Raw genomic sequence first — 14,522 nt, 5'->3', positions numbered from 1 at the left:
AGAGTCAGACTGGGATGCAGAGGACCCAGGTTCGAGACCCCCGAGGTCACCAGCTTGAGCGCGGGCTCATCTGGTTTGAGCAAAAAAAAGAAAAAGCCAACCAGCTTGAACCCAAGGTCCCTGGCTCCAGCAAGGGGTTACTCGGTCTGCTGAAGACTCGCGGTCAAGGCACATATGAGAGAGCAATCAATGAACAACTAAGGTGCTGCAATGCACAATGAAAAAAAAAACAAAACTAATGATTGATGCTTCTCATCTCTCTCCGTTCCTGTCTGTCTGTCCCTGTCTATCCCTATCTCTGACTCACTCTCTGTCTCTGTAAAAAATAAATAAATAAAAAAGAGAAAAAAAAAAGAAAAGAAAAAAAGTCCTCATCTGTTACACAATGTGGGATGGGGGTCACCTTTTCCAGAAAGCCTTTGCAAAAGCCCACTCCAATTGATAATTTCTGCTCCTGGAGGCTAATCCTATTCTTCTGGTCCTTGTCTGGACCTCCAGGCAGCTCTCTGGACTCAGCCAGGACAGAGCTTCTCTTTCATCTATAAATTGTTTATTTATTTATTTTAGCAAGAGAGAGACAGAAACAGACAGGAAGGGAGAGAGAAGCATCAATTCATAGTTGTGCACTTTAGTTGTTCATTGATTGCTTCTCAAAGAGGGTTCCAGCTGAGCCAGTGACCCATTGCTCAAGCCAGCGACCATGGGATCACATTAGCGACCCCACACTCAAGCCAGCACCCCATGGTCAAGCCAGCAACCTTGGGGTTTTGCACCTCGGACTTCAGTATCCTAGGTTTGACGCTCCATCCACTGCACCACTGGTTAGCCCTCTTTCATTTATTGTCTTCCTCTTTTACATTCCCCTCGAACTTTTTAACCACGGGCTATCTGGCAGGGTAGGACACCATGAACGTATGTATTACGAGGCTCTGCTGGCTCTAACTTCTGGATGCGCCCTTTACAGATGAGCCTCAGAGGATGGGATCCTCTTGGAGATGAGGAGAAAAATGAATGCCAAGAACCTTCTGGCAGAATACTGGGTCCAGGCCTTAGGGCTGGGAATTGGATTTACTTCAGAATCTCAGTATACTGGAAAACACCTGTTCCTACTGGCTGTCTTTATCTCCTCTCCTCAACACCCAGCAGAGGGCAGGCAACCAGAAGTCACAGTCGACTTATGGGTCTCAGAAATAGGAAGTGAATGAGTGAGAGAAGTGGGGAGAGAAGTAGAGAGAACGAATGTGTCAATGAGAGGCAACGAAGGAGGGAATAAGAGGGAGAAAATAAATGAATGAGAATGAGTGAATGAGAGAAGGGAATGAGGGAGGGATGGAGGGAATGAGGGAGGAATGGCGGGAATGCGGGAGGGATGGAGGGAATGAATAAGGAGGTAATGAGTGGGAAAGGAGGTAATGAGTGAAAAAGAAGGGAGAAAATGAGGGAGACTGGGAACAAGGGAGTGAGGGAGGAAGCAAGGGAAAGACCGGAGAAGGAAGGAGAAAATGAATTTACAGGGTGCGCCTCTCGCGTAAAAGCATTCCTTCTCTTGTTCACTCGTTGAATCGTTGAGTCCGACCGTATGCCTGGAGCTGCGCCAGATGAGACGGCGGGGCCCTTCGCTGAGCTCAGACCATAGCCGCCCTCCCGGAAGGGTGGCAGCTGCGAGCTGCGCCCCTCCCTTCACGCCTGGCCGGATCTAACTACACCCGCCGCCAGGCGACGACCCCAGCCGGTGCCCCACCTCAGTCCCCCACCTGCCAGGCGCCTGCGCGGCGCGACCACGTGACGCAACCGAGGCCCCGCCCCGCGGCCGACAGCCTGCCCGCCCCCGCTTCCCGCGAGTGCGGCCTCGGCTGACGGCGGCTCCAGGTGAGCTGCGAGGCGCGGGCCGGAAGGCTGGAAGAGTGGGCGATCGAGGGGGGGCTGGCACCGGGCGAGAGCGTGGGACCCGGGCGAGCAGGGTAGGGGACCCGGCAACGCGGGGGCGGGCACGGACTGGAAGCGCGGAGGTGGCGGCCTGAGGAGAGCCCGGGGCTTGACGTGGCGGGGCCGCGGCGGGTAGGACCCCCGAGCGCGGCGGGTCGCGGAGCTGCCGCTCTCTGAGGTCCGGGGCCTTTGCGCTGCGCGGCCCTGTTGCCCGCAGTGGGTCCGAGCGCGGCCTTCCCGGCAGCAACACTCGGCGCTGGGCGAGCGGGTTCTGCAACAGGCGGGCGGGTCCAGACTGGGCTGCCGCCACCTGGTGTGACCTTGGACCTCGGCCTGCGAGCCTCAGTTTCCTCAGCCTCGCGCCCGGCCGAGGATCGGGGTTCCCGAACTGTAGCCGAAGGAGCTCAGCCTCGTCAGCCAGCTCGCGCGGTTTCCTGAGGGAAGCCGGAGATCGCACTGTCAGTGCAAAATCTAAGGTCCTGAAGCGGTGGCCGCCAGTTCTGACAGTTTACAATCCTGGGCGATTCCGAGCCTCGGAGCCGCCACCACCTTCTGCGGCTCCTCCCTGGGACCTCTCTCGCGCCGGGCCTCTGTGGGGCCGGGCCGGGGTCGCAGGTTTGACGCTCTACGATGCTTCAACTCCGCTTTCTGGGAAGCTCATTCCAGAGCGCCGCAGAGTTGGTACCTCTACGAAGGCTTTCTCGTCTGGAAATCAGGATCCACTCCCTCCTCTCCTTTTCCCGAACTGTCCCTCTCCCTTCGTTGCAGACCTGGCTTCATGCTGCCAAAGATTGAGGTTCGTGAAGGCAGGCGCTGTTTTGGGGCCCTGCAGAGGAATAGTTGTTTATTCAATAGTAGATGATTTGAGTTGAAAATTCATGACTCTGTCATTCATGAATTCATAAAAATTTGTTTTATACCCTTCAGTTTGTACTTATTTGGGATATAAAACTTCCTGCTCATCTTTACAGCTCTGAAAGGACAGAATGGAGGGGCCTTACTGTGATGGCTAAAATGTTATGGGGCGGAAGAAACAATCTAGAGAGGGCTTCATGCATAACCCCTGTAAAATGAACAAGAGAAGGGAAAGTGCCAGCGAGTGAGCTCTTAAGAAAAGTCTCTTTAAAAATAATTTTATTTAGAAAGTTAAATTTAATGGGGTGACATTGATCAATAAGAGTACATAGCTTTCAGGTAAACATTTCTCTAGTATTTGAACTGTTGATTTTGTTGTATCCCCATCATCCACGGTAAAATGCTTTTCTGTCACCCTATATTTGTCCTTCTTTACTCCCCTTCCCTCAGCCCACTCCCCCTCCTCCCCTCCTCCTGGAAATCACTTTATTTTTATCTATGTCCAAGAACATTATTTCAGAAAGACAGACATGGGGAAGGAATCACAAAGAATGTACTACATCGCACTTTAAGTATTTATTTTGTCAATTACCAAAACAGTTACACTGAGATGCTGTATTGTTTTTGTTTGTTTGTTGTATTTTTCCGAAGTTAGAAGTGGGGAGGCAGACAGACTCCTGCATGCACCTGACTGGGATCCACCTAGCATGCCCACCAGGGGGCGATGCTTGGCCCATCTGGGGCGTTGCTCCGCTCCAGCGGGAGCCATTATAGTGCCTGAGGCTGAGGCCATGGAGCTGTCCTCAGTGCCTGGGCCAACTTTGCTCCAATTGAGCCTTGGCTGCGGGAGGGGAAGAGAGAGACAGAGAGGAAGGAGAGGGGGAGGGGTGGAGAAGCAGTTGGGCGCTTCTCCTGTGTGCCCTGACCGGGAATTGAACCTGGACTTACACACACTGGGCTGACCCTCTACCACTGAGCCAACTGGCCAGGGCTATTTTTTTTGTTTTGTTTTGATTTTTTACTGAGAGGGGGGTGGACAGACAAGGACAGACAGACAGGAAGGGAGAGAGATGAGAAGCATCAATTCATAGGTGTGGCACCTTAGATTGCTTTCTCATACATGGCTTGACCTGGGGGTCAAGCTAATGACCCCTTGCTCAAGCCAGTGACCTTTGGGCTCAAGCCAGCAACTATGGGATCATGTCTATGATCCCATGCTCAAGCTGGATGAGCCTGCGCTCAAGCCGGCTACCTCCAGGTTTTGAACATGGGTCCTCAGCGTCCCAGCCAACACTCCATCCACTGCATCACCACCTGGTCAGGAGATATGCTGTTTTTCAACTGTTAAGTCAACAAATATTAAAAAGAGTGTGGCCCTGGCCGGTTGGCTCAGTGGTAGAGCGTCGGCCTGGCGTGCAGAAGTCCTGGATTCGATTCCCGGCCAGGGCACACAGGAGAAGTGCCCATCTGCTTCTTCACCCCTCCCCCTCTCCTTCCTCTCTGTCTCTTTCTTCCCCTCCCGCAGCTGAGGCTCCACTGGAGCAAAGATGGCCCGGGCGCTGGGGATGGCTCCTTGGCCTCTGCCCCAGGCACTAGAGTGGCTCTGGTCACAACAGAGCAATGCCCCGGAGGGGCAGAGCATCGCCCCCTGGTGGACGTGCCGGGTGAATCCCGGTCGGGCGCATGCGGGAGTCTGTCTGACTGTCTCTCCCCGTTTCCCGCTTCAGAAAAATACAGAAAAAAAAAAAAAAAAAGAAAGAGTGTGAGTTAGAATCAGGTTCTCATACTTTTGCTGGTGGGAAAATAAATTGATACAATCTTTATGGAGGGCAATTTGGCAATATCTATTCTATTAAAATGACATACACTAAAATTAAAATGATCCAGCAGTTCTGTATCTAAGAAATTTTCCTCAGGTAACTGCTGCATATATGGCACATCTCAATGATTTTTAGGTCAAAATTGTTTGCAGTAGCAAATAACAAGAGGAAACCCAAATGTTAATAAAATATGGTTATCCATACAATGAACAGTGGGAGGTATATGAAGTTATATACAAAATTAATAAAAAAGGGGGAAATGTAGATTGACAAATTCTCCTGTGACTTCATAAGTACCACCTGGACGGGCATTGGAGAAAGAATTTTATTTTCCTCTGGGAGAGGATATGGTTAGGCCAAACATGAGAAAGACATTTAAGTTTCAAACTATACTGTATCTTTTTCTGCCTTTTGATTTTGAGCCATGTTAATGTATTCAAAATAATGAGCCATGTTCAAAAATAAGTTTGAGGCCTGACCAGGCAGTGGCGCAGTGGATAGAGCGTCGGACTGGGATGCGGAGGACCCAGGTTTGAGACCTCGAGTTCGCCAGCTTGAGTGAGGACTCATCTGGTTTGAGCAAAGCTCACCAGCTTGGACCCAAGGTCGCTGGCTCGAGCAAGGGGTTACTCAGTCTGCTGAAGGCCTGCGGCCAAGGCACATATGAGAGAGCAATCAATGAACAACTAAGGTGTCGCAACAAAAAACTGATGATTGATGCTTCTCATCTCTCTCCGTTCCTGTCTGTCTGTCCCTATCTATCCCTCTCTCTGACTCTCTATCTGTAAAAAAAAAAAAAAAGTTTGAGGATTCAATTATTAAATATTTCACAATGATAGAAAAGTTACAAAGAATAGCATACTGCCTCTCCTTATCAGGTCCTAATATTTTGTCTTTTTATTATTATTATTTTTTTTAAGGAAAATCATTCCCTTTTTCCTTCTGGAAATAATCATGGCCCTGATTTCCTATAATGTGTCTATACTATTTTATACGATAACAGCTATCTGTAAGAAATATTGGACAGTATTGTCTTGTGTGTTTTCAAGCTTTTTGTAAAGGAAATTGTACTACAAGTATTCTACAATGTACTGTTCTTTTTCTGTGTGGTTTTGACATATTTCTCCAGGTTGACTATAGCTTGAGTTCTAGTTTGCTCGTTTTCACTGTTGTCTAGTGTTCTGTGGAATCACTGCTAGTGACAGGGTATAGGGGAAGAGGTGCTTTGAGCCAAATCGCGAGGAACCGTAAGTAGGAGGCAGTAGGAAGCCAGCATTTGAGAAATCAGATGGCATACTTATCAGGTGTCTTGGGGTGCTGGGGAGGATGTGGCAGTTGGTGGGAAACCAGTTGGATTATCATTGCTGCATTCTTACCCAAAGTGGTGGCTGTGGGCCCTGGTTGGATAGTTCTGTTGATTAGCATCGGCCTGAATCACAGAGGTTGCTGGTTTTTTTTTTTGTTTGTTTGTTTTTTTAAATCATAACTTTTTATTATTTTTTATTTTTTTATTTATTTATTCATTTTAGAGAGGAGAGGGAGAGAGAGAGAGAGAGAGAGAGAGAGAGAGAGAGAAGAGACAGAGAGAGAGAAGGGGGGAGGAGCTGGAAGCATCAACTCCCATATGTGCCTTGACCAGGCAAGCCCAGGGTTTCGAACCGGCGACCTCAGCAGTTCCAGGTCGATGCTTTATCCACTGCGCCACCACAGGTCAGGCCAAGATTGCTGTTTTGATCCCCGGTTAGGGCACATACAGGAACAAATAGATGTTCCCGTCTCTCTCTCTCCCTGCCTCTCTTCCTAAAATCAATAAATAAAAAGTTAAAAAAAAAAAGTGGTGGCTGTGGAGGAATAAGCGGATGGGCATCTGAGATGGTGGAATGGCACTAGAGAGTCTGGTAAGGACACAAGGGTTATACAGGGGTCCTCAGGTTACAACAGTCTTGACATACAATGTTTCAAGTTTACGACGCTCACTCCCATAAAAACTTTAAAAAATGGAGATGTGAGTGTTTTGGATTGCGCTGTTAGCATCGTACTTAGCATCGTACTTACGGACTATACGTGGGCGAGCTAATTTGGTTGTGCAAGGTGGAAGAATACGCAGTACAGTATATTTATGTCCTTTTCTTTTTTCTGTGGCTTAGTTATGTTTTTATGTTCTAGATTATGATTTTACAACTATATTAGGATAGGTAAGTGACTTAGGCTACGGTGTGTTTCGACTTATACCAAAATTCAAGTTACATCACTGTCGTAGGAATGGAACTGTGTTATAACTGAGGACCCCCTGTATTTGTGTCCTACACAGGAACAGGAAAATTAATCATTGAGAACATGAATTTTCTGACATGGAAATGGTAGCTGTACCAGTAACATAACTAGAGCAATTTGGAGGGCTGCTGGATGGATTAGGAATCGAGTTAGAGGTGTGGTTAGGAATGCAGAGGATGCTCTTGGGAAAGAGGGGTGGGCTTGGGCAAGGTGTGTTGGTAAAAGGAAGAGATCAGAAAAGAGGGAATTGCCATAGGGCAGAGTTGCCAGGCAAGAGGGTTTGGTCAGCAAGGGGATATGCCTTGCCTTCACATGAGGGTGGGGAGGAAGGAGTGGGTGGGCAGAGGCCTGCTGAGAGGCCAGTAAAGAGGAGAATTGAGCATGTTCAATGGAAAGCAGTGGAGGGTGCAGAAGAAGCAGGTCTGGGAGAGGAGGAGAAGGCAATGGAAGATGTGCTCCTGAGCCCTAGTAGTAAGCAGAGGCCTGTTCTTTTTGGCAAGTTTTGTAGTAGAATTTATTTTTCATTTTCTGTGTAAAGATACAGTAGGGAATTGGAGAAGAAACGTTTAGGGGAGGGGATAGTGGAGTATCTGGAGGTGGGGAAGGCAGATGCTTAAGGCCCTGTGTCAGGTGGCTCCTCGGTTTCCGCTGCTGTGCTGTGCTCTGGAGAGTGTGAAACTTGGCTACACTATGTGATGCAGAACTGGCCACCCCCTGATCCGGAGCAGCAGGCTGTCCATGGTCACTTCTGGTTGGTTTGGAATCTGTGGCTGAAGTGTGTTTGCAGTAGGATTGTTTTGCTGATTAGTTTCTGAGCCTCCTATTCAAATCATGTGGGTTTTTTCCTCTCAGATCAGATTTAAAATTTTATTTTCTTTTTTTTTTTTAGATTTTATTTATTCATTTTAGAGAGAAGAGAAAGGAAGAAAGGAAAGAAGGAAGGAAAGGAAAGGAAAGGGAAGGGAAGGAAAGGGAAGGGGAAGGGGAAAGAGAAGGGGAAAGGAAGGAAAGGAAGAGGGAGGAAGGGGGAGGAGCAGGAAGCATCAAATCCCACCATATGTGCCTTGATCTGGCAAGCCCAGGATTTCGAACCAGTGACCTCAGCATTCCAGGTCAAGGCTTTATCCACTGCGCCACCACAGGTCAGGCCTTTTTCTTCTTTTTCTAAGTGAGCAGAGGGGAGCTAGAGGAACAGACTGCCACATGTGTTCTGACCGGGATCCACCTAGCAACCCTGTCAGAGCCAATGCTCTGCTCATCTGTGGCCATGCTGGCAACAGAGCTACTTTTAGTGCCTGAGGCGGAGGCTCCACAGAGCCATCCTTAGTGCCCTAGGATGATGCGCTTGAGCCAGTTGAGCCATGGCTGAGGGAGAGAGGGAGGGGTGGAGAAGCAGATGGTCACTTCTCCTGTGTTCCCTGAACGGAATCAAACCTGGGACATAAACACACTGGGCTGACAATCTACCATTGAGCCAACTGGCCAGAGCCTCAGGTCAGATTTTTTAAATACACTGACTCAAGTATTAGAAGGTGCCTGACCTGTGGTGGCACAGTGGATAAAGCGTCGACCTGGAAATGCTGAGGTCGCCAGTTCGAAACCCTGGGCTTGCCTGGTCAAGGCACATATGGGAGTTGATGCTTCCAGCTCCTCCCCCCTTCTCTCTCTCTGTCTCTCTCTCCTCTCTCTCTCTCCTCTCTAAAAAATGAATAAAAAAAAAAAAAAAAAAAAGAAGAAGAAAAAAAAAAAGAAGTATTAGAAGGTAACTTTGTCTGACCTGTGGTGGTGCAGTGGGTAAAACATCAACCTGGAACGCTGAGGTCAGGTCATCAGTTCAAAACCCTGGGCTTGCCTGGTCAAGGCACATATGGCAGGTGATGCTTCCTGCTCCTCCCCCTTCTCTCTCTCTCCCCCTCTCTGAAATGAATAACGTCTTTAAAAAAATTTTTTTTTAATTAAAAAAAAAAAGAAAGTAACCTTGAGCTTGACTTGTGGTGGCACAGTGAATAATGTTGACCTGGAACATTGAGGTCGCTGGTTTAAAACCCTGGGCTTGCCCGGTCAAGGCATATATAGGAGTTGATGCTTCCTGCTCCTCCCTGCCTTCTCTCTCTCTCTCTCTCTCTCTATCTCTCTCCTCTAAAATGAATAAATAAATAAAAATAATTAAAAAAAAAAGGTAACCTTGAATTTAAAACATGATCCAGATAATCTTGAATCTCAGAATCTTGGTAAAGAAGACAGGTCCTGGCCTGACCTGTGGTGGCGCAGTGGATAAAGCGTCGACCTGGAAATGCTGAGGTCGCCGGTTCGAAACCCTGGGCTTGCCTGGTCAAGGCACATATGGGAGTTGATGCTTCCAGCTCCTCCCCCCTTCTCTCTCTCTGTCTCTCTCTCCTCTCTAAAAATGAATAAATAAAATAAAATTAAATTAAAAATTTAAAAAAAATAAAGAAGACAGGTCCTGGACCCTCCCCTGGGTCTCCTGTTAACCACTCAGACTAGTTGTAATTTAAAATTTATTTATTTATTTTTTTTACACAGATAGAGAGAGGGATAGACAGGGACAGACAGACAGGAATGGAGAGAGATAAGAAGCATCAATCATTAGTTTTTCATTGTGCGTTGCAACACCTTAGTTGTTCATTGATTGCTTTCTCATATGTGCCTTGACCGCGGGCCTTCAGCAGACCGAGTAACCCCTTGCTGGAGCCAGCAACCTTGGGTTCAAGCTGGTGGGCTTTTTGCTCAAACCAGATGAGCCTGCGCTCAATCTGGCGACCTCGGAGTCTCAAACCTGGATCCTCTGCATCCCAGTCCTTCGCTCTATCCACTGCGCCGCTGCCTGGTCAGGCAGACTAGTTGTAATTTTTTAAAAATAACTGCTACCTTTTATTGAGTGTTTACTATATGCCAGGCACTTTGTTAAGGCCTCATACATGTGGGTTTTATATAATTCACCTCCACATAACATCTCAATGAGGTAGGTACTATGATTATTCCGATTTTATAGAAGAGCAAATAGGCTCAAAGAGAAGTCATTTATCTGAGGTTACACACTTAGTAAGCAGACTGGGAGAGTGATATGACAGTAACTACCTTTATGTTCCCAGGATTACAAGAAAAGACAGAGCAATTGGTCACATTAGCTATTCTTCTTCTCCTCCCACCCCACATTAGATATTCTTGGCAAAGATCCCACCTTATTAAAGATGATATTAGCCTGACCAGGTGGTGGCACAGTGGATAGAGCGTAAGACTGAGATGTGGAAGACCCAGGTTCGAGACCCCGAGGTTGCCAGCTTGAGCGCGGGCTCATCTGGTTTGAGCAAAAGCTCACCGGCTTGAGCCCAAGGTTGCTGGCTCAAGCAAGGGGTTACTCAGTCTGCTGAAGGCCCGCAGTCAAGGCATATATGAGAAAGCAATCAACAAACAACTAAGGTGTTGCAACGCGCAACGAAAAACTAATGATTGATGCTTCTCATCTCTCCGTTCCTGTCTATCCCTCTCTCTGACTCACTCTCTTCTCTCTGTAAAAAAAAAAAATATATATATATATTAGTCCTGGCCGGTTGGCTCAGTGGTAGAGCGTCGGCCCGGCGTGCAGAAGTCCCGGGTTCGATTCCTGGCCAGGGCACACAGGAGAAGCGCCCATCTGCTTCTCTACCACTCCCCCTCTCCTTCCTCTCTGTCTTTCTCTTCCCCTCCCGCAGCTAGTGCTCCATTGGAGCAGGGTTGGCCCGGGCGCTGAGGATGGCTCTGTGGCCTCTGCCTCAGGCACTGGAATGGCTCTGTTGCAGCAGAGTGAAGCCCCAGATGGGCAGAGCATTGCCCCCTGGTGGGCATGCCGGGTGGATCCCGGTCGGGCGCATACGGGAGTCTGTCTGACTGCCTCCCTGTTTCCAACTTCAGAAAAGTATGAAAAATAAAAATTAAAGAACAAACAAACAAAAAATAATAATAATAAAAAATAAAGGTGATATTAGCCACTTTAATGGCCCTGGGACAAATATGGAGAGAGTGCCTCACTAGAGAAGCAAGTGCCTATTGTAATTATTATGCTTTCATTCTTGTGTGGAAAACCCAGTTTTGTTCTTTCTCGGTGGGAGAGAGGAAGAGTTCTTGAGAATGAGGTCTGTGTTGATGCTTTATGTTCATCTTTTACTACTTCCCTTTTTTCAGTTGAGAAACCTGAGCCTCAGGTTGATCATGCAGTGAGTCCATGGTGGGGTGGGAACTTCAATTCAGGTTGGTCTGTCTCCAGAACCTTTTCATTTCACAATGATGCTGAAGGAGATACAGTGGGATAAAGACTATTGGCAATGAAGGGACACAGGTAATCAGAAAGAAGATCCCAAGTTTGAACAGGTGGTGAGAAGGGAAAGGGATTTAGGGTGTTTGGAACCACAGGGAAAGCCCAGTTAAACTGAAGGGAGGAGCTTGGTGAGCAGCAGGTGCCGCTGGGAGCAGAGCAGGCCAGTTGTACATGGTATGGTGTTCCCTCCCTGACTCATTCCCTATCCCCTCTGTCTTACCAGCTGACGGCCAAGGTGGTGAGGTCTGGTGTGGTGGTCAGAATGGCAGAGGAGCAGGAGTTCACCCAGCTGTGCAAGTTGCCGGCGCAGCCCTCACACCCACACTGTGTCAACAACACCTACCGCAGTGCACAGCACTCCCAGGCCTTGCTCCGGGGGCTACTGGCTCTTCGGGACAGTGGCATCCTTTTCGATGTAGTTCTGGTGGTGGAGGGGAGACACATCGAAGCCCATCGTATCCTGCTGGCTGCGTCCTGTGATTACTTCAGGTGAGTTTCATATACTTGCTGTTATAAGTAAAATAACAGGTAATCCTGGCTCCACTGGGGAGATATGTTGACACTGACATGACTTGGGGGAGAAAGGTGGGAAAGACCAACCAGAAGTTGCCAGGTGCCCCCTTCACTCTGAGCTGCTTCCATTGCTTGTTTGGTGACTTGGTCAATAGCAAGAAAGACAGAAGAGGTCTTAGGGTTTGTTTTTCTTTCAGCCATTTGTCTGTAGGGCATGTTCTCTTTCCTTTTAAAGGTGATCTGCTTGATGATATGCTTGTCTTTACTTGTAATACTGCACTTTATACGTATAATATCTTAGTATAAACAGATTTTCTTTGTTTTACTGTGGCTTCCCAGCATTTCATTTTGAAAATTTTCAAATCTGTGGAAGAGTTAAAAGAATAGTATTATGGGCCCTGGCCAATTGGCTCAGCGGTAGAGCGTCGGCCTGGCGTGAGGGGGACTCAGGTTCTATTCCCGGCCAGGGCACATAGGAGAAGCGCCCATTTGCTTCTCCACCCCCCCCTTCCTCTCTGTCTCTCTCTTCCCCTCCTGCAGCCAAGGCTCCATTGGAGCAAAGATGGCCCGGGCGCTGGGGATGGCTCCTTGGCCTCTGCCCCACGTGCTGGAGTGGCTCTGGTCTCGGCAGAGCGACGCCCCGGAGGGGCAGAGCATCGCCCCCTGGTGGGCAGAGCGTCGCCCCTGGTGGGCGTGCCGGGTGGATCCCGGTCGGGCGCGTGCGGGAGTCTGTCTGACTGTCTCTCCCCGTTTCCAGCTTCAGAAAAAGAAAAAAAAAAAAAAGGAGAAAAAAAAAAAAAAGAATAGTATTATGGCCTGACCTGTGGCGGCACAGTGGATAAAGCATCGACCTGGAACACTGAGGTCGCTGGTTCAAAACCCTGGGCTTGCCTGGTCAAGGCACAAATGGGAGTTGATGCTTCTTGCTCCTCCCTTCTCTCTCTCTCTCTCTCTCTCTCTTCTCTCTCTCTCTCTCTCCTCTCTAAAATGAATAAATAAAGTCTTAAAAAAAAAGAATAATATTATAACACCTGAATACCAGTTGTTAACATTTTGCCTTATTTACTTTCTCTTTATACACGTGCGTGTACACGCACACATACAAACACACACACACACAAACTACTAATAAAGATATTTTGACACTACATCTTAGTCTTTCAGTGCCACATCACTTCCTGCCCCCCTACCCCCACGGTGTTCTTATAATGCAGGCTGGAAGCTCACACACAAGCTCGGTCACTTCTCAGGATCTATGGTCCCTATGGGTGCTGAATCTGAGACTGGGTAATTAGTATTGTATACACATGGTCCACACAGCTATGTGATGTGTGGAATCACTCTTGCCTGGCCCTTGCTGTGCCCTTGCCTGGCCATCCACCTCCTGTCTTACACCCTCTCACCCCTTGGGTTTCAGCCTCTGACTCTCTGGGGAGGGGAGACACGTGGCGTCCTGCACAACCTTATCCCAGCACTTGTCAAATTAGGGAAAGTTGGTGCCATTGCCCCCATTGTACACAGGTGAGGTAAGGCTCAAACGGAGTGAGCCCTGCCCATGGCTTTCAAGTCATTCCATTCAGCTCTGTTTGATAATTTTGTCTTCAAGTTTTTTTTTTAAATGTAATTTTTTTATGTGTGTGTGACAGAGACAAAGAGAATGGGACAGATAGGGACAGACAGGAAGAGAGAGAGTTGAGAAGCATTAATTTTTCATTGAGGCACCTTAATTGTTCATTGATTGCTTTCTCATATGTGCCTTGATCACGGAGCTACAGTAAAAGTAAGTGACCCCTTGCTCAAGCCAGTGACCTTTGGGCTCATGCCAGCGACCCCGCACTCAAGCTGGTGAGCCTGCGCTTAAGCCGGATGAGCCTGCTCTAAAGCTGGCGACCTCGGGGTTTCAAACCTGGTTCCTCTGCATCCCAGTCTGACATTTTGTTTTTTTGTGGGTTTTTTTTTTACAGAGACAGAGAGAGAGTCAGAGAGAGGGATAGATAGGGACAGACAGACAGGAACGGAGAGAGATGAGAAGCATCAATCATCAGTTTTTCATTGCAACACTTTCGTTGTTCATTGATTGCTTTCTCATATGTGCCTTGACCATGGGGCTACAGCAGACCGAGTAACCCCTTGCTCGAGCCAGTTACCTTGGGTCCAAGCTAGTGAGCTTCGCTCAAACCAGATGAGCCCGCGCTCAAGTTGGCGACCTCAGGGTCTCGAACCTGGATCCTCTGCATCCCAGTCTGATGCTCTATCCACTGCGCCACCACCTAGTCAGGCTTAAATGTAATTAAAAAAAAATTTTTTTTCCATTGATAGAGAGAAGCATCAACTTGTTGTTTTGCTTAGTTGTTCTATTTAGTTGTGCACTCATTGGTTGCTGCTTGTATGTGCCCTGACTGGGGATTGAACCTGCGACCTTGGTCTGGGGGAATGACACTTTATTCAATGAGCCACCTGGCCAGGGCTTGCCTTCAAGTTTTGATTGTAGGTCTCTTTATTGATTTTAGGAATTATTGAGCAAATATTTTAAAAAGATTTTATTTGTTGATTTTATAGAGGGGTAATGAGAAGTATTAACTCATAGCTGCTTCACTTTTGTTGTTCATTGATTGCTTGCTGTATGTGCCCTGACCCGGCAAGCCTAGAGTTTTGAATCAGTGACCTCAGCATTCCAGATTGACGCTTTTTTTCCTTTTATTTTTGTGACAGAGACAGAGAGAAAGACAGAGAGAAGGACCTTCCTAGAGGGACAGATAGACAGTAAGGGAGAAAAATGAGAAGCATCAATTCTTCGTTGCAGCACCTTAGTTGTTCAT

The 14,522-nt window shown here is 47.9% G+C and overlaps 1 protein-coding gene across 2 annotated transcripts in view; it reads left to right on the top strand.

Annotated features, from left to right (window-relative positions):
* The first annotated feature begins 1,793 nt into the window (after positions 1–1,793).
* KLHL22 (kelch like family member 22) overlaps positions 1,794–14,522 on the top strand; it is a 50,037-nt gene continuing 37,308 nt past the window's right edge. Inside the window, exons 1-2 of one of the 2 annotated variants that reach the window (XM_066365402.1) lie at positions 1,794–1,869; positions 11,414–11,679. In XM_066365402.1, the coding sequence (XP_066221499.1) occupies positions 11,453–11,679 (227 nt within the window). In that variant the 5' untranslated portion in view covers positions 1,794–1,869; positions 11,414–11,452. Of the gene's footprint in view, positions 1,870–1,899; positions 1,962–11,413; positions 11,680–14,522 lie in introns of those variants that run through there. The other variant, XM_066365403.1, reaches the window with a different exon arrangement.

This window comes from Saccopteryx leptura, chromosome 2 (assembly GCF_036850995.1).
Source record: "Saccopteryx leptura isolate mSacLep1 chromosome 2, mSacLep1_pri_phased_curated, whole genome shotgun sequence".
Classification (NCBI taxonomy): domain Eukaryota; kingdom Metazoa; phylum Chordata; class Mammalia; order Chiroptera; family Emballonuridae; genus Saccopteryx; species Saccopteryx leptura.
This window is presented reverse-complemented; position numbering and strand designations above follow the sequence as displayed.